The sequence below is a fragment of the Schistocerca nitens genome, chromosome 2, assembly GCF_023898315.1.
Source record: "Schistocerca nitens isolate TAMUIC-IGC-003100 chromosome 2, iqSchNite1.1, whole genome shotgun sequence".
NCBI lineage: Eukaryota > Metazoa > Arthropoda > Insecta > Orthoptera > Acrididae > Schistocerca > Schistocerca nitens.
The window spans coordinates 137,133,251-137,159,571 of record NC_064615.1 but is presented as its reverse complement, the minus strand read 5'-3'; the positions used below and the strand labels follow the sequence as shown (position 1 = coordinate 137,159,571).

Sequence of the window (26,321 nt, the reverse complement as noted above, 5' to 3'; positions counted from 1 at the left end):
ATAAATAAACAATTCCTGGTGCACCATGTGAGGTTTATTTCTGATTTTGAGATTAGACAGGTACTTCGTACATAGCCTGAAGTCATGGCTGGACTGACGGCTTTGACACTCTTCTTATAAGCGGCACTTTTACTCCAGTGAGAACAGACAGAGCAAGAAAAGCTGAAGAAAGAAGCAGAGGTCCACAGCCTGATGCTAGATGACAGAACACAGGGCCAGGGTGGCTGTCTTCACGATTGAACGAAAATGCGTTGTGAGTAACGGCCGAGCGACAACAAGCCTGAGCAGCAGTTTCTGTCCGAAAAGAACTAAAAGAACTGTCAGGGCAATGACTCAATGGCAACATGGCAGGGGCAGCACAGTTCAGAGCCAGAGGACGCAAGGTGCCCTTCAGCGGCAGCCAGGTAGGCTGTGGGCAGTGAGCAGCAGCTAAGCATGCAACCCAGCAAAAAACAACACAACTGAGGACACAATGGGAGCTGTGCAGTCCCATATCAAATGGTACAACAGGCATGTAGTGAAGTGGACTTGTGGTGGCGTAATCTCGACTCAACTATGTACAGGTTGTCAGCAAAAAAAGTATGCCATGGCCATAACCAACACTGCAGTTGCAGAGGGTAAAGAAGTAGCTAACATTAGTGTTAGCAATGTCCCTAAAGCCATTCCCTACACTTCCGATGGTACAAAGTCTGCATTACATGAATTTATAAATAATATGGACATAGCTTTTGAAGTAGGTGGTGACGTGGACCAGCGAATACTGTTAAAATTTGTAAAAACCCACACGCAGGGTAATGCACGGAGTAAACTCCTCATGCATGAATTATCTTCAATTTAGGAAGTAGTAAGAAATATTTTGTTAAAAAATTTTGCATGTAAACACATAGTCTTTGATGTAAGACTTTTCCCTGTGGGCAATCAAAGGGAGAATCGAAGGCTTCAACACCAGTTTTATGGGGCTGTCAACGGTGCAATGCCAGCATCAGAACTGGTGGGATCTTTGTCGCTAGTAGTAAAATTAATTAGATTTTGGAGAGACTCTGTGATTAGTGCATACAGACAATTACATGTGCAAGGGGGATGAAAAAAATCACACTGAGGCCATGGAGTTCGATTGGAGGGAGTATCAGCAATTTTGTCTACCAAAGAAAAAGAATCTAGTTATAACAATTATCATAACAAAATGAGGTAAGTTATCATTAAGCATTTCTAATGTGGATGTGTAGAGTTTACTGATATCTAAAAGGACTTTTTGGAGTTGGTAGCAATGTTATTTTTGTAGTCTGCTTTCGCTTTGTCAGTTGAATATTATGTACTTACTATTGATCTTATTATTTTTTTTAAATATTAATTACTACTACTGCTACTACTACTTCTGTACATGTGATGCAATTTTGTCTTGTTTTTATGTTCTGATTGTATATGCTGTGAAACTACAAATGTGCTCTATTGGGCTACTACTTTCAAGGGAACGAAGTGAAAGCAGAGTGCCAAGAGAACATTGCTTTAAAACCCAAACAGCCCTTTTCATCGTTATAAACACGTCCCATATAACACTTTCAAACACAATACAGTAAAAAAATATTTCCTTGTCAGGGTTTGAACCCAGGATCCATGGTACGAGGATTTAACACTATACCAACTTCCCCACAGAAGCAACATGTGCTACATACTCACAGTTATGCTTTTGATGTTCTACGCAGTTCTGGTGTTACTTTTAATTAATGTTTATGCCCATTCTGCTGTACTACAGCACATATTATGAATTAAATCGGAGTTTTGGTTGATACTCTACCGACGTACAATGTTTGGTACCGATCTGGGTGTCTGACATCTGGAGGTTTGGGTGTTAGAATAGATCAGGAATTAAGAGTGGAATGTAAATTTCATCTATTAGGAGGGGAGCTGGATATCCCCTAAGCCGCAGAGGCTTCTTTACAAAACATGGTGTAGTAACTGATTACACAAAGGGAACCCTGTGGATAGGGGGCAAGCCCGTTAAATTGCATACAGAGAAAGAAAAACAAAGCACAAGTACACAATGGCTTAGAAAGCCACAAACAGATTTTGGAACTGCAATGTGTGACTGCAGTAAGTATTTATAATTCTCCAAGTCTCTCAGAGAAGCCAGGAAACAAAGGTAAGCTGAAGAAATGGTGAATTGAACAAGGTACCAGAAAGCAGACATATCACCAATGAGGAAAGGAAGCAACAAGAATAAGGCAGGTTAGGTGGCTACAATAAAGTTGGGTCCTCATATGGAGAGAATTTTGAGGATAAAGGCTGCAGGTACTAGCCTAAGGTAAGGCACTGTTGAGAAACAGGAGTTGCACGGAGGCATGTACTTACTAGAGGCACTGGTGACAGTATGAAGAAACTCTTCCTTAATTAAATAAAACAATGGAAAATCCAGGATGGAATGTAACAATCACCATATAGCGGAGATGCTGATCCGCGATAGGCACAATAAAAAGATTCACACAATCATAGCTTTCGGCTATTAAGACCTTTGTCAGCAGTAGTCACACACACACACACACACACACACACACACACACACACACACACTCACTCACTCACTCACGCAAGCGCAACTTGCACACATATCTGCAGTCTCTGAGAGCTTGTTTAATTAGTGCGTTAAATACACAAGAGGAGGCAGTGTCTACTGAGTGTCTCATATAAAAAGTGTTAAAGAGGAAGAAGTTCTGCAATTTAGCAAAAGTGCAAAGCAGACTACGTGTAGCGTAGAAAATGTATTGAGTTGAGTTGGGGGAGGGGGAGGCAGGAATCAAGAATCATTCTGCTACGAGAGAATTCACGGTTGGACCATTTAAATGCCACAGAAAAGCAGTCCATGAGAGAGTATGTTATGCATATAATGATATATTTCATCTGAAATGAGATGCAATGATGTATACAGATACAGTTCAGCATCAAATAAAATTGACGCCCAAAGAAGAAGCTCGAGTAACTGGCTCTCATCCATACACAATACCAGAAGCACAGAAAGAAGCATTACAACAGGAAATAAATCATATGTTATAAGGCAATGTAACTGTACCTTCAACAAGCCCAGCAATTTTCCATTAATCAAGGTTCTCTAGAAGAGTGAGACAGACAATTTGAAGATGCCGGTGAATAAGTGTGAATTTCTAGGGTAAGAATTAACATATCTAGAACATAATTGAAAACAGGCTGAAGTCTGATTCAAACAAGGTAAAGGCAGTAGCAGAATGCCACAGTCAAACACAATGAAAGAATTTTCTCGGGTCAGATGTGTGCTACAGATGCTTTGGCTTGGCTCTGAGCACTATGCGACTTAACTTCTGAGGTAATCAGTCGCTTAGAACTTAGAACTAATTAAACCTAACTAACCTAAGGACATCACACACATCCATGCCTGAGGCAGGATTCGAACCTGCGACCATAGCGGTCGCTCGGTTCCAGACTGTAGCGCCTGGAACCGCACGGCCACTCCAGCCGGCTACAGATGCTTTCTTAGAGACTTTAGTAAAATGGCAAAACCACTACATACGTTGCTCAACAAAGGTGTTAAATATGAATGAGCTGCCACATTCCAACTGCTAGAAAAGAAGCTATTCAATCCCACTAGTAACACAATACTCAGATTTTACTAAAAAGTTTATAACAATAACTTACACTAGCCAGGAAGTGACTGGTGCTGTTCTAGGCTGAGGAGATGTGTGTAAAAACCTTTCAGTAGCTCACACATCTAGAACAATGCAGAGAGAAACTATAGCACACTGGAGAGAGAGAGAGAGAGAGAGAGAGTAGATTATAAGCAACTACAATGGGCTGGAAAAATCAGAGATCCATCCTCACATTTTATGAAGTTCAGACTGAAATTAGAGTAGTGTTATACAAAAAAATGCAATGTTTGGAATAAGGAAGCACAGTCATCTGATATCAAAACTGAAAACTGAGGCAAGTAAAAGTGTGGAAAAGCCAATAACCATGGAAGACGAATAGCAGGAAATAATCGCTGCAGAAGAAGTGCAAATTTTGAAGCAATTCCATGATGCAACCACAGGTGGGTGCACAGATGGGGTGTTTGACAAGTGTGATATTGGTACTGTAGGTCCACTGACAATAACCAATAGAAATAGTAAGTATATAGTAACACTCCAAGACACACTAACAAAGTTCACTGTAGCAGAACCAATACAGAAGCAGGACAGAGATTCAGTGGTCCGTGTCCTGGTGGAAATTGAGATTTAGGTTTTGGTAATACTTAGTGACAATGGCAGTAATTTTTTGAGCAATACAGTAAAAAGAGTGTGCAAATTATTGAAGACCGATACAACAGACTTCTTGTTACCATCCCCCGTCAAATAGAGCATTAGAAAGATCATACTGAACTATAATGGAATTAATGAGATGCTGTATCAATTAGGCACAATCAGATTGGACTAATGGCTCCAATATGAAGTATTTGTGTGTAATACCACACCTCATAGTGCAACAAATTATTTATCACATGAGTTGTACTTCAGTAGAGAATGTAACATTCTGCGTGAATTGCAAAGAAAGCCTACAGCTGATACTTATGTTGATTATTTAACCAAATCAAAAAAGAAATGAGACAGATGCATCAATGTGGCGGGGATCATAAAAAACAGCAGAATACGGAATACTGCAATAGAAATCAGAATCCAAAAGAATTTAAAATAAGTGATCAAGTTCTATTATATGACGAAAGCATTGCAAGAGGCGGAAGCTGTAAGCTACACACACAATGGCTTGGCCCATACACTGTAGCAAGGACAAAAGACTCAAATGTGGTCACTTCATTAAAGAGAAATTTCTAAGGGTGCATGGCAATAGCTTAAAGGAGTTCTACTAAAATACAACTTTTTCTTGAATTTCAGATGGGGAAAGTGACAGGAGAGTTGCAGCTGGTAAGCTGTATTGCAGCAGTGTACACCCTTTCACAATATTAAATTTCATAGGGGGAAATTAGTAAAATATTGTTTGGAACATAAGATGAACTGGATGTCTCACATTTCGAATTAAAGATCGATTTCATTAAAAATGAACTGCGACACATTGCTTAAGTTAACCAAAGAGCAAGTTACAGTAGGCAAAGAAACCTTAAGTAGTTAATAATTGTAAAAAAATTACAGAGAAGTTTCACAGACACATGAAAGAATATGGTAGTATCAGTAATTGTCAGAAGATACAGGTCTTAGCTGTGATCACTACTGTTAATGAACAGTTAACACAGTTGGTATCGATATATACTGAATTACAAAGGGAATATGAGTTGTTAATGTGTGCCATAGTAAATGAGCAGAAAGGAATACCAGAAACTCACATAATTAATCCAGTACAAATAGTTAAATACTTACATTTATTTTGGGATAATGATAAAGACAAGAAGTTCCCAACTGCTCTCACACAACAGAACAAATACCAATTATTACATAATCTGATGTTGATGTGTTTATGTCCAAGTATATATTAAGTTATGTATTGAATGTTCCTTAGAGGCAAATGGTGTTTTAATTCACAGAGAATGTTATCCCTACTTTCTGAGACTGAAGGAGATCAAAATTTATTCATGCACGTATAGAGAAAGATTATTTGTCACCTGACAAATCAAAGCTGCACTACGCAAAACTGTGCAACAAAAAATTGTTGTGTAAAGAGTTAGATCATGTTCGGAAAATTTGTAAGCAAAAGTTTTTTCGATGTCCATGTATGATCATGAAATGTGTGAAGCTGGGATGCTACAACTAGTAACGGAAATAACCTAGGACAGTATTACGAAGGTTGCGAAACTAAATGATAGTATTTGAATCCCACAAAGTCAGGATCAGTGGTTATTTGTTGCTACAAAAGATGGAGGCTTGACAATTTTGTGTGACGACAACAAGTGGACGCATGCATTGGTCGAAGGTACAGGCAAATGACATTTTATGCAAATGTAAAGGATATGGAACACAGGTTTTCATATAGTTCAAACAAATAATAAGAACTATTGCGACCTATGAAGTGCTCTTAATGTCAGCTATGAACACGAACACTGATTGCTGTATAATAAACATGGAAAAGAGGAACATTTCTTAACTAAAGCTGGACATACCAGTGTAGCATGTAATAAAAAATACCTTAAAAGTACCTTAAAGTAGCAGGTCATAAAATAGCAGAGACAAAGGAGGAAACAGCTTTCCAAGAGCAACATAGTTTCTCAAAAATGTCTTGACATAATTATTTATCTGTTCCCAGGAGTAGTTACACTTACCAATGTGTTTTATGTTGTTTGTTTAAACACTGAAAATATTGGAGGGGCCGTTTTAATTTAACTGGTAAGGCATGGGCGATGATAGCTGTAGTAGAGTGTGTGTGAGGAAGACCATAGTGAACACATGCAAAGGGTTAGAGATGGAATGCATTTGTAGTAAAAAGTATATTTGCTCAATCAGGTGATGAGACCTGCATTACTTTTGAACAGATTGAGGACATACCCTTGTTACCAATGCCGGCTCTATGCAGGGTTCAAAGATAACACTAGGCACTGCAAAACTCAAAAATAATAAATTTTGATGTTTATCTAAAAGTGAAAAATGGACCAAAGTGCAAAATGTAAACAAAACTAAAGTGATAATCAAACAATGTATATAATGGGGGAGGTGTCAAGTATTGACGACTTATTGAGTTATCGATTGCTAAGCTTGAGGTTGCTGGAAGCCAGCTAGAGCACTACAATACTGGAACCCTGAGACGTAAGGCAGGTGGTGGACATAGGCGGTAGTGTTAAGGACACAAGAGGTAAGCACTAACAAGAAGAGCCTGTGAACAGCTGACATTCATTCAGGGCAGTTGTTCCTGTTCAGAGAATTAACTGGTAACTCCATACACTGTCTAGATACAGTCGTAAGGTGCCACAGCTGATGTTAGTCGCAAACAGACATGTCTGAGCATATGCAGCAAGCATGATCCTAATTCCTAAGAACAGGAGTGTCAGTGGATTCACACAGTGTAGAGTGAGATGGGACACAAAATTGCGGGAACAGCAGTCCCCATTCCTGAGGGAGAAATCTCCTTTCTTAGGGAGGAGCAAAGTGATGTAGAACACTGTTGTTGTGTTAGCCATACCAGGAAGTGCAGTGAAGTTTAGCTTTTGGCTGCTACCAAACGAGTTCATTAGTATAAAGTTGGTGTAACGGCCAGGAACATCCCTATCTACAGACTAGGAGTTAAGGAAAGGACCTGAACATGGTTGGCCAGGGGCACCATGGAAGTGAAGATCCACAGATCAAATGGGCTGATGCCTGTGGAGTGCCAGTCGATTAGCAGGCCAACTACACATAGGGAGAAACAGTGAATCACCATAATCCAATAAAAAACCCAGATTTTCATATTCAGACAAGTCCTAAGTCAGAACGTTTGGACGCCAACTCCGCGTCATTTGACACCTGCCTTGGGCAAGTCTGTTTCTCACTTGGAATGTTGCTCAAATGTTTGTACTTAATGATGCTGCCAATGATTGGTGCTGCGTTAGCTCTGAACCCCTCTGACTCCAGCACTGAATCCTACTGTGGCAACAGTCAAATCCTTTGTTTTTTATGCTTAAAAATAGCCTTCAGTATAGTAATTTTATTTCAATGCAATAAAAAAGTGTTATTCAGACCCTTGAGTTCTATGAGCCTCCTACAAATATCCTAATGTAATCCCAAAATCCATACCTCTTGTGGGTGCCCTGCGACAGTGTTTGGCACTGATACAAGCAATCACCTGGCATCACTGGAAGTTTGCCTTTCTGCATTTTCTCTTAACTGGTCGGAAATTGCAGACTGACCTCAAACCCCCGCCTTTAAGTTCTCACATGTTTCCTCTGTCCTATGCCAGGACACGACAAGCTGCCAGTTGAGAAAATTCTCTGACTTCCTTCGATAGTTGCCAACTGTCCACGACCAGTTTTAAGTAGCAACTCAAACAACTAACAGTTAACTCAGGAACAGCTGGTTGTAGTAGAAATACCAGCAAAATCACTATTTTTTTAGCTGCAAGCAAATAATGGCTAAGACAGTGCAAAAAAAACCATGTAAATATACACTTAGTACAAAATGCATAACAAGTAAATTATTGTGTAGAGCTAGAATTATATGTTCACCTCTGTCTTTCCATCTCCGCCAGTCTTTCAACTTCATCCATTTTCCGATCATGGTAACTTCTTTTCCTAGAGTGCCCACCAGTTCTTGGTACGTCGTCTGAAGCATCTGAACTACAGCTTGATGATCCAGAATGTGACCTTTTCCTTCAAAATAAATTGCAAAGAATGGGCCATTAGCATTATGAAGTACAGTATAATACATAGAACTCAGAAAGCCTATACTAATGCCATTTAAAAAAAAGTCAAGAAGTGTAACAACTGTTACACTCACCATCAGATGAATTAAGGTAACAATATGTGTGTCCCCACAATACTGAAAAGTCAACAAGTAAGCCAAGCACTGAGTTGCATGAAAGTACGTGTGTGGGGACTTGAATGTCAACAGCACAGAGACTTTTAAAGATTTGATATCCAAAACTCAGTTGAAGAAAGGCAGAAAAATGTACCAGAAAAAGCAATAAACCACACTAACAAAAAAAAACAGCGATTACATTAACTTGGTCCACGACGGAACATGATGTACCTACATACATGCTCAATATTTCAACACCGTTCAAGCTATTTTCAAAAACCAAAAGCAAGCAGAATTAATAAACATTGATTATTATGACAACAGTTGTTCTGAAGCAGAAAGGACAATGGAAACTATACAGAGGTGGGCCTATTTGAGGCAAAGTTGTCAAAATAAGAGGAAACAATCTGACCATGTACTAGAACGAGGTAAAACAAGAGCAGAACTTCTGAGAATGGATAAAAAGAAAACACAGACGGAGCTGAAGGAAGGAATACAAGATTAAGAAACAAGTAAATTAGGACCAAAGTCTTCACAAGTAACACACTGGGAGGGGGGGGGGGGGCGAAAAAAAAAATTCAGAGAAGTCTGACTACTGATTATTTATTTGCACGAACAAGACCATAATCCTAGCTATTCCAATCAAGAACTACCACATCCCTACAAAACATGAAGATTTAATTCTTTTCCCAGAAAAATCAAGTCCACTTCCATTACCTACTGCCTGTATATTTACTGCAATGGGTCTACTGAAAACGACAGCAAATACTTATGGATTGGATTCCTAACACAAGGAATAATAAGAAAAGTTTATAAAAATAAGGGGGCTGAAAAGGCTTAATTTTCATATCATGAGTCAGTGAATTGTGGCTACTGTCAATTTCATCTTAAAAGCTCAAGGTTTATTGTTATATGTGCTCTACTTTTGTGTGGAGTTGTTCTGGTACATGATCAAGTTGATTCAGCCAACAGTGAGATAGCCTGGATAACAAACACTCAACAGAAAATGAATATACTATCATGTGTGTGTGCTCCAGGGAAGTGAAATACAATTTTCACTATTTTCGATACACAAACCATTTATCATATAGAGTTAGTAGCGCACTGTGAGTATTTGCTGCTGCTGCTCCTGCTGCTGATAATGATGATGTCTGCAGGAATGTATAGTCGAAGGGCAACTACACGCAAAACAACTTGGACACTATTTCTACTTTATGTACTGAATGGCAGCAACCTTTTCAAGTGGATAGATGTCAAACACAGCTCACAACAAACAGCAAATACACTATATTATGCGATCAAAAGATTACCAGTGAATTTGTGAAGCAAGATACCTTGCAGAATCACACAAAGCAATATGAAACGAAATAAATTTATGAAACAAGTATAAGCAGAAGCAAGTGAAAGACAAAATTTTGGTCGTCAGTCACCATTAAAATTCTTTTTAAAATGGTTCTTTGTCCGGCAGAACCCCATAAAATTTCAAAATGAAATTATGTGCAATTTCATTTCAAAATGTTATGTGGTTGTGCTGGACAATAAACCACTTTAAATAGGAAGACTTTGAACTGTTTGTTTAGGTCTATGGCACATCTGTAATGGAAATCACACACAATACATGACAACAGATGTCAAAGAGCATCAGAATCATACTGCTAGCATTGTAAGAGGTCATTATATCTCACATGAAAGTATAACTGAAATGGGAATCTCTGGAAGAAGGAAGGAAAATATGAGTTTAGTGTCCCTTTGACAATGAGGTAATTAGAGACAGACTACAAGCTCGGACTGCACAAAGATTAGAAAGGATATCATGCTGCCCTTTCGAAAGGGACCATCCTGGCAAATGCCTTAAGCGATTTATGGAAATCACGGAAAATCTAAATCTGGATGGCTGGATGGGCACGTGAACCATAATCCTCTCGAATGCAATTCTAGTGTGCCATCATGCTCAGTGGAAATCTTTTGAAGCAAGGAAACATTGTTCTTGTTATACTGATGGATAAATTTAAAGAATCAGTGTCTGAGGAAGACTGTGCACTACTTCTTCTGCCCCCATTGACCATCTTCCTTAGGGTCCATGAGGTACAAAGCTGCTCTCACACTGGCCCCGCCACCTGTGCTCTGCAAAACTTAGGCGAGAGGGCACTGCAGCGTGGTTCATCTGTTGTGAATGCCAAACTGTGCCACTCTGTGCTACAATGAACAAGTTTTGTGCAGTGTTGGTACCAGCAAAGTAAATGGTTTGTTCATAAGCACTCTATTTGGACAGTATTTCTTGTTTTCAATCTTTACTGATGCATGCAGTGCACACTGGAACATTTCTGAACACCTTCAAACACTCCTCATTTTGTGCCTCTCTGCCCTGGTGTGGACACAGCTGAAGAATACAGATAGAGGCATGGAGACACGTATTTTTCTCCTCACTTCATATGCAAAGGTATTGTAGCAAAAAGGGGCTAACATTGGTAGAAGTACCCACTGCCACACACACTGTATAGCCACTCTTCTGCAATTCACATATTAGGCCTCTGCCTGCTACAGTACCCACCCTTCTCTTTTTGTCAGTAGAGTACACATGTACAGGGTGCAGTAGATACAATGATGCATTTTAAGTTGTGCACCATTGATGAACATGCCTTCCTAGAGAGCTGATGTTAGTACCAGTGCACACTGCACTTCACAGCATTGGCAATCAGCATGAATCGTTGGTTAAATGAACATCTTGTGTTCACAATTGAAACATGTTTCAAATTTGGTGACTGTGTAAATATGACAGTTTGTTTTGGCAATATTTTGACATTGGTCATCATCTTCAGTTTCAGTTCCAGAAGTCAATTATGAGATGAGTTCAGCTGTTAATAGCAACAGTACCTCCAACAAATAAGTCACCACTTGGTAGGCCATGCATGGTCCAGATCCTGGCCAACAATAACAGCTGCGTTTCAGCAACGTCCATTGCAATCAGTCCATTTATCATTGCAAGTGCTCATGGTCTTGGACAAAAGTGTGTGACAGTCGCATTTCCCTTATCCGCCGGCAAAATCACAATATCAGGATCTTCTCGTAGGGATCGAACCACTGACCTCTCTGCAGTTGTCAGATTGTTCCTAGCCACTTGAGCCCGTGTCAGAGCACGGCAAGTCTCCCGCTGGATCTCCTCGGCAGATTCCTTGGGAAGTTTTAGGATGCCTTGTTCGACGGAGCTAATGATGTCCTCTCCACGTCGATGTATCTGAGCAAGATGCACCAGCTTCTGGACGACTCTGCATATCGCACACTAAATAAGGACCCCACAGCAAAAATTCAGCGAAAAACTTTGGAGCTCCTGAAAAACAGCACGATCTCCGATGTGGTTGCTACGAGACTACCTACACAGGCACCCGTACCTCCCAGGCTATACGGATTACCCAAAATTCACAAGGATAATGTGCCACTGCGGCCTATTGTGAGTAATATCGGGGCACCAACGTATAATCTCGCGAAACATCTGGCAGCACAATTGAGCCCTTTATTAGGAAAGTGTGAGCATCACATCCGTAACTCACAAGACTTTATTCGTCGGCTCAAGAACTTACGACTCGCACCATCAGATATACTCTTGAGTTTTGACGTAGTCTCACTTTTTACTCGAGTACCATTGCAGGAATCATTGTTGCTCATTAGCGAGAAGCTGGATGGGGAATTTTTAGACTTATTCCAACATGTGCGCACCTCGACATACTTTTTATTTAATGGACAATACTTTGAACAGACTGACGGCGTCGCAATGGGTAGTCCCCTGTCACCCATTGTGGCTAATCTTTTCATGGAAGACTTCGAGGAGAGAGCGCTCCAGATGTCGGATTTGAAACCTACGTGTTTTTGGCGATATGTGGACGACACCTTTGTTATCTGGCCTCACGGCATTGCATCGCTGAATGTTTTTCTTGAGCATCTTAACTCGCTTCATCCCAACATCAAGTTCACGATGGAGATGGAGAAAAACGGCGAACTTCCATTCCTGGACGTGTTGGTACGGAGAAAAGAAGATGGCACATTAGGTCACGCAGTGTACCGTAAACCAACGCACACGGACTTACACTTACAGGCCACCAGCAGTCACCATCCTTCGCAACGAAGTGGCGTACTGAGGACATTGGTCCACAGAGCACGAGCCATATCACTCAGACAGCTTATCCAATGAGCTACTCCATCTGCGTACCATTTTCCAACAAAATGGATATTCCGAACGGGAGATTCGACGTGCCTTACAACCAAAGCGGGTTACCCAACGTGAGGAAGTGGAAGAAGGCGAAGAACAAAGGGGAATGGTCATCTTGCCATACATCGGCGGTGTCTCTTCAAAAATAGGAAGACTATTGAAGAGGCATAAAGTTAAATGTGTTTTTCGTCCGCCAGCAAAACTCAGAGCTCTCTTGGGCTCATCTAAGGACAGCCTTGGCCTAAGAAGACCCGGTGTTTACGAGATTCCTTGTAGCTGCGGCATGTCGTACATCGGACAAACTTGTCGCACTGTGGAAGAGAGATGCACTGAACACCGACGCTACACTCGTCTGGAGCAACCAGAAAAGTCTGCAGTGGCCGAGCATTGTCTCAGTACAGGACATTCTATGAATTATCAACATACAAAAATTCTTGCATCGACGAGTTCGTACTGGGACAGTGTTATTAAGGAAGCAGTGGAAATACGTAGCTCGACGAATCTTGTAAACAGAGACACGGGCTTTCAGCTTAGTTCAGCGTGGGATCCTGCACTGGCCATATTGAAGTCGCTTCGAGCAGAGAGGAATACTATTGGTCATAAGACGGACGACGATTCGCCAGCAACATAAATATTCTGTTGACAACGGGAGGATAATCAAGGCGCCTACGTGGACGCGCAGTTTTGCTTGCGGCTTCCGACGGAGGTCGCTGGGGCGGCCGATGGCAGCGCAGAGTAACAGCGGCAGCCTCCGCCCTTGCGGCTTCCGACAGAGGTCGCTGGGGCTGCCGATGGCAGTGCAGAGAAGCGGCGGCAGCCTCCGCGCGTGCGCCGAAGTATTTGGTCCTTCATCCTGTAGGTGGCGTTACTGTCCTTCCAGCTATCTGTTGATATCGTCGCTATTGGCCATCGAATTTGGCGCCTCCACGCATGCGCACTTCCTGCCTAAAACTGGCATAAATAGGGGGCCCTGGTGCTGCCTTAGCAGTGTGTTCATCGCACCTGAAGATGTCGGCCAGTTGCGCTGACGAAATATTGTGGAGTTTTCACTACAACATCCGACGTCTCGCCCGAGAACCATACATGCAACATGTCCGTCGGGAAAGCCTCAAGCAACACAATCATCATCTGTATTATGAAAAATACCCACAACACAATGTCAGGATATGAAAACACTTCAATGCATCTGTAAGTGTCTAAGTGAACACAGTTTTCCTTCAAACATGTGACTGTGGATGGCTGACTATCACCAATTCTTCACAATGTTGTTGACAAAAGTCAGCAGTAAGCACTTGACCACGCAAGTTTTTGCTGTAGGTACAAACTCTGTCAACTCCTCGCTCTTCTCAAAGAACAGCATATATCCAGGGCTCTTACAGCAATGTAGAACAAATTCAAACTTTTAAACCCTTGATACTATGCTTAAATGAATCAAACTTTAGAAGAGATTGGATACAGAATTTCTATAAACAGTGTGTGTTGCTACTATTGAAGCTCCAATCAAATAAGGTTCTCTGTCAAAACAGTCACTCTGTCAGTGTTTGTGATCACTTGTTAGGTCATCATGTAATGCCAAAAGCCTTACAGGTGCAAACTGTGGTCACTGCTTGTACAACAAACCACTCATTGACGATTGATTGATTGACTAATTGAGAGAGTATGGGACCAAATGGCGAGGTTGTCAGTCCCGCGATTCCGAAGGGGGTTACATAAGAAAGAGTGTCTGCTAAAAATGAAGATTCAGTCAGATTAAATGGCTCTGAGCACTATGGGACTCAACTGCTGAGGTCATTAGTCCCCTAGAACTTAGAACTAGTTAAACCTAACTAACCTAAGGACATCACAAACATCCATGCCCGAGGCAGGATTCGAACCTGCGACCGTAGCGGTCTTGCGGTTCTAGACTGCAGCGCCTTTAACCGCACGGCCACTTCGGCCGGCAGATTCAGTCAGAGGAGTCAAATTATAAAAAGAATGAACATTAAACACACACAGTACAAGCATAAAAGGTGAGACCAAATCTAAATACTGAAAAAAAAGGGGGGAGGTGGGGGTGGTCATGGGGTCACAGACCGTGAAGATTGCAAAAGGAGTCCCAATCACAACCAACCTGCCCCTGCTCCAAGACTAAAGGAGAACCTTTATCTGGAAATAAAAACCACTTTCACAGAGGAAACCGAGGACCAGGTCAACCACCCGTGGATCGTCCGCTAATAATAAATTTAAGGAAGCAGGAAGATTATACCTAGCACGAAGGGTCGAAACAAGGGGACATGCCACCAATATTGGTGATATCGTCAGTCTGGCACCACAAGCACATTGTGGGGGCGCGTATTTACGTAGGAGGAAACAACGGGTGAGTCGGGTATAGCCAATGCATAAACGACATAAAACAGTGGACTCCTTCCGAGAGGGGCAGAAAGAAGTGCCCCAAACTGCAGTAGACTCCTTGATTGTGTGGAGTTTATTACTATGAGCAGTAGCGCTCCAGATTGCATTCCATTGTTGGGCAATGAGAGATCTGACGTAGATCCACATATCACAGCTGGAATCATGAAAGGAAAAGGGGGTATGTATCTGCTTCTCTAGCCAAACGGTCAGCCAATTCATTCCCTGGGATTCCCACATTGACTCGGGACCTAGAGGAAGATGACTGAACAGGCGGCCTGCTCAAGGGCAGAGAGAAGGTCATGGATGGCACAGACCAAGGGGTGACGAGAGTAGCATTGACCAATAGCCTGAAGGCTGCTCATGGAGTCGGAACAAATTAAAACACTATGGAGGGAGGCCTGAGAAACAAAAAGGAGGACCCTGTACATGGATAGAAGCTCTGCTGTAAATACACAACATGATCCTGGCAACAAATGGTGCTCGAAGTTGGTAGGAGACGTGAAAGCGTATCCAACCTTATCAGTAGTCTTAGAACCATCAGTGTAAAAGACAGTGGCATACTGGAACTGCAAGGATGGCACATACAAGATGCCGGTAAACCATAGGAGCAACAGAGACCTTAGGACCCTGGAAGAGAGTGGTCCTAATCCGTGGTCTAGGCACCATCCAAGGGGGGGGGGGGGGTTACTGGTGGAAAGATACGGGGCACAGTCCAGTGAGTGCAGATGGAGATCCCGGCAGAGGGTAGTGAGACACATGCCAACCAGCAATCCCACCCGTGGGCAGGTGTTAGGAGGGAGACATCCCTCATTGGTGAAGAGCACAGGGTATACAGGATGGTCAGGGAATTGGCGAATGGATACTGCACAAGAAACAAGGAGTTGGCTCCGTCGGATGTGTAAGAGGGGGGGGGGGGGGGAATCCCTGCTTCTGTGAGGAGACTATCAATAGGACCAGTGCGAAAGTCACCCCACAATGATGGACTGGGTCAAGGAGTTTCAAAGTGGAAGGAGCTGTTGAGCCATAAACCTGACTAACATAATCGAGGTGGACAAAACCAGAGCATGGTAAAGATGGAGAAGAGTGGAATGGTCTGCACCCCATGATGTGTGGGCCAGGAGGTGGAGAGTATTAAGCTTCCACATGCACGTAGCTTTAGGTGGCGAATGTGGGGCAGCCATGTCAGCTGGTTATCAGAAATAAGGCCCAAGAAATGGGACTGTGTTACAACATCAAGGAGCTGGTAGCCTAAGTAAAGTTCTGAATCAGGGTGTACTGTGGGTCGCCAACAAAAATGCATAATCCGCATTTTGGAGGAGGAAATCTGGAAGCCACGTAGATGCCTGTCGGATGGCACCTTGGAGCTGGTGCTCAGCAGACGCCATCGAGTGGGAGCTGCACCAGATGCAAAAATCGTCAATCTACAATGCCGGGGTAGCCAGAGGCCCAACAGAGGTCACAAGCCCATTTATAGCAATGAGGAAGAGTGTGACACTTAGCACAGAACGCTGTGGGATACCTTTCTCCTGAATATGAGGGGGTGTTGAGTGAAGTGCCAACTCGAACCCGCAAGAGCCAGTAACATAAAAACTCGCAGATAAAAATAGGAAGGGGACCATGGAAGCCCCAGTCATGGAGGATAACTAAAATGTGACGGCACCAAGCCATGTCATATGCCTTATGTAGGTCAAAGAACACTGTGACACAGTGCCGACAGTGAGTAAAAGCCTGTCAGATGGCTGATTCCGATCGGAGTAAATAGTCAGTTGGAGATTGCCCTGCCTGCGAGCCACACTGACATGGTGACAAAAGGCCCCGAGATTCTAGAACCCAACATAATCTGGAGTTGACCACCCTTTCAAGCAGTTTACAAAGCACTTTTGCAAGGCTAATGAGGCGGTAGCTGTTGAGACACATTGGGATTCTCCCGGGCTTAAGGATGGGGATAACTATACTGTCTCGCCATTGTGACAGAAAAGCATCCGTGAGCCAGATGTGATTGAAGACCCTGAGGAGCTGTTGCCTCTGGGGAATGTCCAAGTGTTGAATCATCTGATTGTGACTGGTGTCTGGCCCTGTGGCTGTGTCTCTTGAAGAGCTAAGGGACCGCGCCAATGCCCATTCAGTGAAAGGAGCATTTTAGGGCTCAACATGGTGTGGGATGAAATTGAGGGGGGCCTGTTCAACTCTACATTTCTGCTGGAGAAAGGCAGGAGGGTAGGAAGCGGACGCCGATGCCATCACAAAGTGTGTCGCAAAGTGTTCTGCAAGGACCAATGGATCAGTGCACAAAGCTCCTTGAATGTTCTGACCCTGGACAGTTGACTGTTGCTGGCAGCCCAGAACGCAACGGACCTTCGACCAAACCTGCGATAAAGAGGTATATGTCCCCAGAGAGGAAACACAGTGCTCCCAGCATTCCTTTTTATTCTGCTTGATAATGTAACGAGCCTTAGCATGAAGACGATTGAAAGTGAGGAGGATGGTCTGGGAGGGGCGTCACTTAAATCACTGCAGCGCCTGTCGGCGGTCCTGGATAGCGAATGCGACATCCTTGGTCCCCCATGCTACCAGCCGATGACGATGGGGCCCTATGGATAGGGGGACAGCAGTGGCAGAAGCATCAAGAAGAGCAGCAGAGATGCCTTGCACGACTACATCAATGGAATTTGAGAGGGAGGTGTCAAAGCGAACAGCAGACATGTATAAAGGCCAATTGGCCCTACAGAATGCCCAACGTGGGGGCCTGTCTGCCTGGCGGCAGCAGGGAAATGATAGTGTCACTGGGAAGTGGTCAATGTCACAAAGATCATCATGGGATGAGCAATGTAGGAAAACCACAAGGGCAGGAGACGAGATCGCAAGATCAATAGCAGAGAAGGAGCCATGAGTGGCACTGAAGTGGGTAGGGGAACCATCGTTGAGGAGACAAATCAAAGTCCGTGATAAGTTGGTCAAGGAGGAGAAATGGGGGCAACAGGTGCTGAATTAAGGTAGATAGTGTAACATAAGCAAGTGGTCTACCTGGAGGGAGGTAGACATTGCAAATGGTGATTGCTGCAGTCGTTTGCACTCTAACCACTATCACTTCCAAGGTGGTACGTAGGGGGATCCAGTCACCAAGACATCGAAGTGAATCAAAGTGCAGACCCCACCAGATGCTATCCCAGAGCCAGCACGGTTCTAACAGAATGCCCAATAACCACATAAAGTGGAAGAGTGGTTGTCACAGAAATGTGTTTCTTGAAGAACAAGACAGAACACAGAATAAGAAGAGACAAGACATTGCATTTCTGGTCAGTGACGATAGTAGCCGTTGCAGTTCCACTGGATGATTGTGTGACATGAGTCCAAGGTAGGCATGAAGGTGCTGAGGAGGACGTCAGGTCATTTTGTCAGTAGTTGTCACCGACAAGAATGGGGTGACATCCATAAATAAGATGTCTGATTCAGGTTGCAAGAAGGGAGTTGGCACCTCCGGGGGCACCGGGGACACCTTGTCTTGGGATTTATGTTTCTTCTTCTTCTCTTTCTGAGATGGAGGAGGGCAGGACACAGGGGGCATACAGGCATCTGCAAGATCAGGAACAGTAAGAGAGCGGACAACCTTGGGGCCCACAGATGGTGAACGTCGTGGCCAAGTGGCGGTAACAGTCTTCTGGCCTGAGAGACGCCGGGGAGAGGGTTCCCAGGAGGGAATGGGAGTCTGTATGAAAGAGGGTGTGGGTGCAACACATCTTTAATTCCGGTAAAACTCTTGACCTCAGTCTCTGCTAACCTCCTGTCTCAGAGCCACCTCCACCCTGCCACAGGACCCCCAACTTTGCTTCTCCCCGACCCTCAATGTCTCCACTTCCTCTGTTTTGTTAGCCACTCCCAACCCCATCCTCCAAATCATTATCATGCGTGTGTCATGCTTCCACTCATGCACCTACTGCTTCATCCTCCAACATTCCCATCCCATATACCTGCTGCCTCTCTCCAAGCCATCAGCCACCCTTCCTGAACTCATCCTCCTGCCTCACATCTCCCCTCATCTACTCAACCCAACGTACCCCCTCACCCAGTCTGCCTGCAGAACAGCATTCAGCCAACACAACGTAAGCCATACAGGAGAGGGAGAGAGAGAGAGAGAGAGAGAGAGAGAGAGAGAGAGAGAGAGAGAGGGAGGGAGGGGGGGGGATTGGTTGGTTGGTTGGTTGGTTGGTTGAAGGGACCAGACTACAAAGGCCATCAGTCGCTTTTTCCATGACAATGAAACACCCACAAGGAACAAAAACAAGCAACGGTGATGACAAGGGATGACGCACAACAAGAAAGACATAGACAACGACCAGAAAATAGGAATAAAAACACACTGAGTGTTACAGTGATTGGCCGACCATGGAAACAAAAAAAGGAAAAGCCAACCACCAAGAGACACACTAAAATGCCTAAATTAAAACCGTACGCCAAAGGCCAGTCTCAACAAAAAAAAAAAAAAAAGAGACCAACACTCAGATCGAGGGAAAGCCCCCTGCATGAATAAAACTCAAAACTAAGCCTGCCATGGCAGAGTCATCCAATAAAAGTGCAGGGAGTGTATCAGGCAGTGCAAACTTCTGCCTGAGTGCAGTTAAAAACGGACAGTCCAACAAAATGTGGACCACTGTCAATGCTGAATTACAGCGACAGAGAGGTGGGTCCTCGCAGCGCAATAAATTACCGTGCGTCATCCAGGTGTGGCCAATGCGCAGCCGGCAGAGTACAACAGAGTCCTTCCGAGAGGCCCGCAAGGAGGAGCGCCACACACCGGTAGTCTCCTCGACAATCCGAAGTTTGTTGGGTGAATGCAAGCTGCACCATTCATCATCCCAGGTACCAACGACCTTCTGCCGCAAAACTGAATGGAGATCACACTCCGAAAGGCCAGTCTCCATAGCTGGTGCACCTACAGCCTGTTTGGCCAGCGTGTCAACTCATTCATTACCCGGGATGCCGACATGACCCAGGGTCCACATAAAAACCACGGAGTGGCCGCAATGGGCAAGAGTACGGACGGACTCCTGCATAGGCGAGGAAAACACTGGTCAATAGCTCGTAAACCACTCAGGGAGTTACTACAGATAATGAAGGACTCACCTGACCAGGAGCAGATATAATCTAGGGCGCGAGAGATGTCGACCAGCTCAGCAGTGGAAACACTGCAGCCAGCCAGCAATGAGCATTGTTCAGAATGATCCCAAAGAGTAAGAGCATAACCAACTCTACCAGCAACCATCGAACTGTCAATATAGACCACGTCAGAGCCATGAAACGCGGCAAGGATGGAAAGAAAGTGGCAGCAGAGGGCCTCAGGAGGGATTGAGTCCTTTGGGCCCTGTGCCAAATCCAGCCGAAGGCATGGGCAGGGCACAAACCACGGGGGTATACGTATATGGGCCCAGAAAAGAGGTGGGAGAGGGAAAAACTCTAGCCCAGAGAGAAGAGCCTGGACGCGAACCAGGATCATACACCCTGACCAGGGCCGCCGTTCTGGAAGATAGATGACCCAGTTGGGGAACAGGAGACATTAATTTGGATGCCCGGGCAAGCTACAAACACGTGCAGCATAAGGGGCCAGTAGTCACCGGCACCAGATCTGCAATGGAGGGACACCAGCCTCCAGAAGTAGACTGTTTACAGGGCTTGTGCAGAAAGCTCCAGTTGTGAGTCGGATCCCGCAGTGAAGCATGGAGTCAAGCAACTGCAACACGGAAGGCAATGCCGAACCATAAGCCAGACTCCCATAATCGAGAAGGCACTGAATCAAAGCCTGATATACTATTAGAAGGGTAGACCGATTGGCACCCCAGCTGGTTTGACTCAAGCAACGAAGAGCATTAAGGTGCCGCCAACACATCTGTTTACGCTGCCGAATATGAGGGAGCCAGGTTAACCAGGCATCAAAACGCAAGCCCAAAAACCAATGTGTCTCCACCACGGCAAAAGGTTTGCCGTCAAGATAGAGCCATGGCTCAGGGTGAACAATGTGACACCTGCAGAAATGCATGACATAAGTCTTGGGAGCCGAGAACTGGAAGCCGTGCATGACAGCCCAAGACCGAGCCCTGCGGATAGCGCCCTGTAGCTGCCTTTCAGCAACCGCAATGCCAGTGGAGCTATAGTACAGGCAAAAGCCATCAGCATACAAAGAAGCCGATATGCACATTCCCACAGCTGCAGCTAGCCCATTGATAGCAACTAAAAAGAGGCAGACACTCAAGACAGAGCCTTGCTGGACCCCATTCTCCTGGACTCGGGAGAAACCCACTTGCACACAGAAGAAACGAAGCAACAGAATATTTTGAATAAAAAGTGGGAGCAGGTCCATAAGACCCCATCCATGAAGTGTGGTGAGGATGTGACATCGCCACATTGTATTGTATGCCTTCCGCATGTCAAAAAAGATGGCAACCAGATGCTGACGGCGGGCAAATGCCGTGCGGATGGCAGATTCCAGGCAGACCAGATTATCGGTGGCAGTGCGGCCCTTATGGAACCCACCCAGGGATCGAGACTTAAGTAGCCAACTCAACCTCCGACTCACCATGTGTTCGAGCAACTTGCACAGAACATTGGTGAGGCTAATGGGGCAGTAGCTGCCCACCTCCAGGGGGTTCTTACCAGCTTCAACACTGGGATGATAATGCTTTCCCGCCATTGAGAGGGGAACTTACCATCAACCCAGATACGGTTGAAAAGTCGAGGAGGTGTCGCTGGCAGTTCATCTAGAGGTGTCTGAGCGACAGCCTCTAGAGGTGTCTGAAGACTGACACACTCGCTGTAAAGAGAGTTAAGGATGTAGACAAAGACTCCACCAGATACCCCCTCATAAGCTGCCCGATTCTTATAATAAGCCCAACAGCCACAGAGGGCGGGGGTTCGCATCATCGGAAACCAAGTTTCCTGGAGAGCAATGCAGAATAAAGGGTAAAGGCTGGGAAGTAGTCGGAGCTCAGCAAGGTTGTGGAAAAACCGCTGCAATTCCACTGGAGGATGACATTGTCTGCGGCACCGATTGAGTACCCATTCGATCGACATCCATGGTGTCCGAGGGTCCGGCGAGATCTAGGTCCTCAGTGGACACCAGAATCTCCATCCCACCCTCAGACGCAGAGCTTGTAGGTTGCGGTGGGGTGGGCGCCACCACTAGTTCCTTGGTCTTAGAGGTCTTATTCTTGGACTTTTCTCGCTGCTCCTTGGGTTTCACTGGCTGGAAGGGCTTAACTGCTTCAGTCTCCGGGACTGAGGAGGATCGTGAAGCCCTACAACCAGCTGCTTGTGGGTACTTACGCCACTGGCAGGCGTCATCCTTCCCACTAGTGGAAACCTGGGAAGGGAGGAACGCAAGGGACCCCTTCCAGCTTAGAAGTGGGGACGGACATCCCTGATGGGTAGGTGGATGGGTGTGGGGCGGGGGGCTTGTTGCTCCCGAAGTAAGTGTTGCAGGAGCAACAGGGAGGGTAGTGGCCCCCATGGTCAAGGGGGAAGGTGTAGTCTTATAGCTAGGGGAACCGACTGGAATTCGCTGAACTGATGGGAAACTGTTGTCTTAGCAGTGGCATAAGAGGAAGTCATTTGCACAAGATGGAGTCATTCATATTTCCTCTTAGCCTCCTCAGTGTAGGTCAGCCGGTCCAGGGTCTTATATTCCATGATTTTCCGCTCTTTCTGTAAAATCCTGCAGTCTGGTGAGCAAGGTGAACGATGCTCTCCGCAGTTGACACAGATGGGAGGCAGAGCACATGGAGTATTGGGATGTGATGGGCGTCCACAATCTTGACATGTGACGCTGGAAGTAGAGCGGGAAGACATATGGGCAACCTTCCAGTACTTAACGCACCGCATCAGGGGAGGGATTATAGGGCTTGACATCACAGTGGTAGAACATCACCATGACCTTACCAGGTAATGTGTCACCCTCTAAGGCCAAGATGAAGACACCGGTGGCAACCTGATTATACCTTGGATCCCAATGGGCAAACCGGACGAAATGAACACCTTGCCGCTCTAAACTGGCACGGAGTTCGTCATCAGACTGCAAAAGAAGGTCCCTGTGGAATATAATACCCTGTACCATATTTAAACTCTTATGGGGCGTGATGAAACATCCCGCAACTTGTCACAAGCGAGTAATGCACGTGACTGGGCAGAGGATGCTGTTTTGATAAAAACTGACCCAGAGAGCATTTCGGTTGGTTGGTTTGCGGGGTTAAAGGGACCAGACTGCTACGGTCATCAGTCCCTTTTTCCAAGTACTAAAAACAACCACAGAAAATAAAAACGATTAACAGAAGAGAGCACAGACGACACAGAACAAGAGAAACTGAGACAAAGACCAGACAAAACGAACTAAAATCACACAGAGTGTGATGGTGGTTGGCCGACCATAGAAATAAAAAAGGAAATGATGCCAACCACTTGAAACACATTAAAAAATCAGTTTAAAACCGGAGGCCAAAGGCCAGAATCAACACAAAACTATAAGATAAAACAGAAACACTTAGATTAAATGATAAAAACCCCCTGCCCGAATAAATCGTAAAACTAAGTCAGCCGTAGCAGAGTCATCTGTTAAAAGGGCAGGGAGCGTGTCAGGCAGTGCGAACGACTGCCTGAGCACAGCTAAATGCGGACACTCCAATAAAATATGGACCACAGAGAAAACGGAGCTGCAGCGACATAGAGGCGCGTCCTCACGGCGCAATAAGTGGCCGTGCGTAAGCCAAGTGTGCCCAATGCGCAGCCGGCAGAGGACAACAGACTCCTTGCGGGAGACCCGCATGGACGACCGCCACACAGTCATCGTCGTCGCCTTGATTGGACGGAGTTTGTTGGGAGTGGGCAGATTGCGCCATTCAGCGTCCCAAACCGAAAGAACTACGCGGCGTAAGACTGCCCGCAAATCAGTCTCCGGGAGGCCAATCTCCAGAGATGATTTACTAGTGGCATCTTTCGCCAGGCAGTCAACATTCTCATTGCCAGGTATCCCAACATGGCCTGGGGTCCACATGAAGACCACAGAGAGGCCGCAACGCGCAAGAGTATGCAGGGACTCATGGATAGCCATCACCAGACGAGAACGAGGGAAACACTGGTCGAGAGCTCGTAAACCGCTCAGGGAATCGCTACAGATAACGAAGGACTCACCTGAGCAAGAGCGGATATACTCTAGGGCACGGAAGATGGCAACCAGCTCAGCAGTGTAAACGCTGCAGCCATCCGGCAAGGAACGTTGTTCGGAATGGTCCCCTAGAGTTAGCACATACCCGACACGACCAGCAACCATCAAACCGTCAGTGTAAACAATTCCAGAGCCCTGATACGTGGCCAGGATGGAATAAAAGCGGCGGCGGAAGGCATCTGGAAGGACTGAGTCCTTCGAGCCCCGTTCCAAGTCGAGCCGAAGGCAAGGGCGAGGAACACACCACGGGGTGTACGCAGAGGTGCCCGGAAAGGAGGTGGAACAGGGAAAAAACCAAGCCCGGAGAGAAGCTCCTTGACGCGTACGGCGATCGGACAACCCGACCGGGGCCAACGGTCTGGCAGATGGACGACTGACTGAGGGAACAGGACACGGTAATTTGGATGCCCGGGCAAGCTAAAAACATGGGCAGCATAAGCAGCCAGTAATTGTTGGCGTCGTAACCGCAGTGGAGGGACACCTGCCTCCACTAGTATGCTGTCCACAGGGCTGGTGCGGAAAGCACCAGTGGCAAGGCGTATCCCGCTATGGAGGATTGGGTCCAGCACCCGCAACGCAGATGGGGAAGCTGAGCCATAAGCCAGGCTCCCATAATCCAGACGAGACTGGATTAAAGCCTGGTAGAGCCGGAACAGGGTAGATCAGTCGGCGCCCCAGCAGGTGTGGCTCAAACATCGCAGAGCATTGAGATGCCGCCAACACGCCTGTTTAAGCTGCCGGATATGAGGCAGCCAAGTCAACCGGGCATCGAAAACCACCCCCAAAACCCTGTGTGATTCCACCACTGAAAGAAGTTCGCCGTTAAGAGAAAGCTGCGGCTCCGGGTGGACAGTACGTCGCCGGCAGAAATGCATAATGCAGGTCTTCGCTGCCGAAAACTGAAACCCATGAGCTACAGCCCAGGACTGCGCCTTGCGGATTGCGCCCTGTAGCTGACGTTCAGCAGCTGCAATGCCAATAGAGCTGTAGTAAAGGCAGAAGTCGTCAGCATACAGGGAAGCGGAGACAGAACTTCCCACGGCCGCAGCGAGCCCGTTAACGGCTATTAAAAACAGGCAGACACTTAAAACAGAACCCTGTGGCACGCCGTTCTCCTGGATGTGGGAGGAACTATATGAGGCTGCGACTTGCACGCGGAAGTTAAGATACGACAGGAAATTGCGGATAAAGATCGGCAGAGGGCCCCGAAGACCCCATCCATGAAGCGTAGAAAGGATGTGATGATGCCATGTCGTATCGTACGCCTTCCGCATGTCGAAAAAGACAGCGACCAGGTGCTGACTGCGGGCAAAGGCAGTACGGATGGCTGACTGCAGGCTCACCAGGTTGTCGGTGGCGGAGCGGCCTTTACGGAACCCACCCTGAGACGGAGCCAGAAGGCCCCGAGACTCCAGTACCCAATTCAAGCGCCGGCTCACAATCCATTCGAGAAGCTTGCAAAGAATGTTGGTGAGGCTAATGGGGCGGTAGCTGTCCACCTCCAAAGGGCTCTTGCCCGGTTTCAAAACGGGGATGACAATGCTTTCCCGCCATTGCGACGGAAACTCACCCTCGACCCAGAGACGGTTGTAAAGGTCGAGGAGGCGTCACTTGCAGTCCACTGACAGGTGTTTCAGCATCTGACAGTGGATGCCATCTGGCCCAGGAGCGGTATCAGGGCAAGCGGCTAGGGCACTGCGAAATTCCCACTCACTGAATGGAGCATTGTAAGATTCTGGGTGGTGGGTGAGAAACGAAAGGCTCCGACGTTCCATCCGCTCTTTAATGGAGCGGAAGGCCAGTGGGTAATTGGAAGAAGCGGAACTAAGAGCAAAATGCTCTGCCAAGCTGTTGGCAATTTCGTCGGAGTCTGTACAAACTGCTCCATTCAGTGAGAGCGCAGGGACACTGACAGGGGTCCGATAGCCATAGAGGCGTCGGCTCTTGGCCCAGACCTGCGATGGAGAGACATGGAGGCCAATGGTGGACACATACCGCTCCCAGCACTCCTGCTTGCTTTGGCGGATAAGGCGGCGAGCCCGCGCACGCAGCCGTTTGAAAGTGATGAGGTGTTCAATGCAGGGATGTC

The 26,321-nt window shown here is 45.8% G+C and overlaps 1 protein-coding gene across 1 annotated transcript in view; it reads right to left on the bottom strand.

The window, feature by feature from the left end:
* Positions 1–26,321, bottom strand: part of LOC126235830 (UPF0430 protein CG31712) — a 90,726-nt gene that overhangs the window by 47,287 nt on the left and 17,118 nt on the right. Inside the window, exon 2 of the mRNA XM_049944682.1 lies at positions 8,141–8,284. Within this exon, the coding sequence (XP_049800639.1) occupies positions 8,141–8,284 (144 nt within the window). The remainder of the gene's footprint in view (positions 1–8,140; positions 8,285–26,321) is intronic.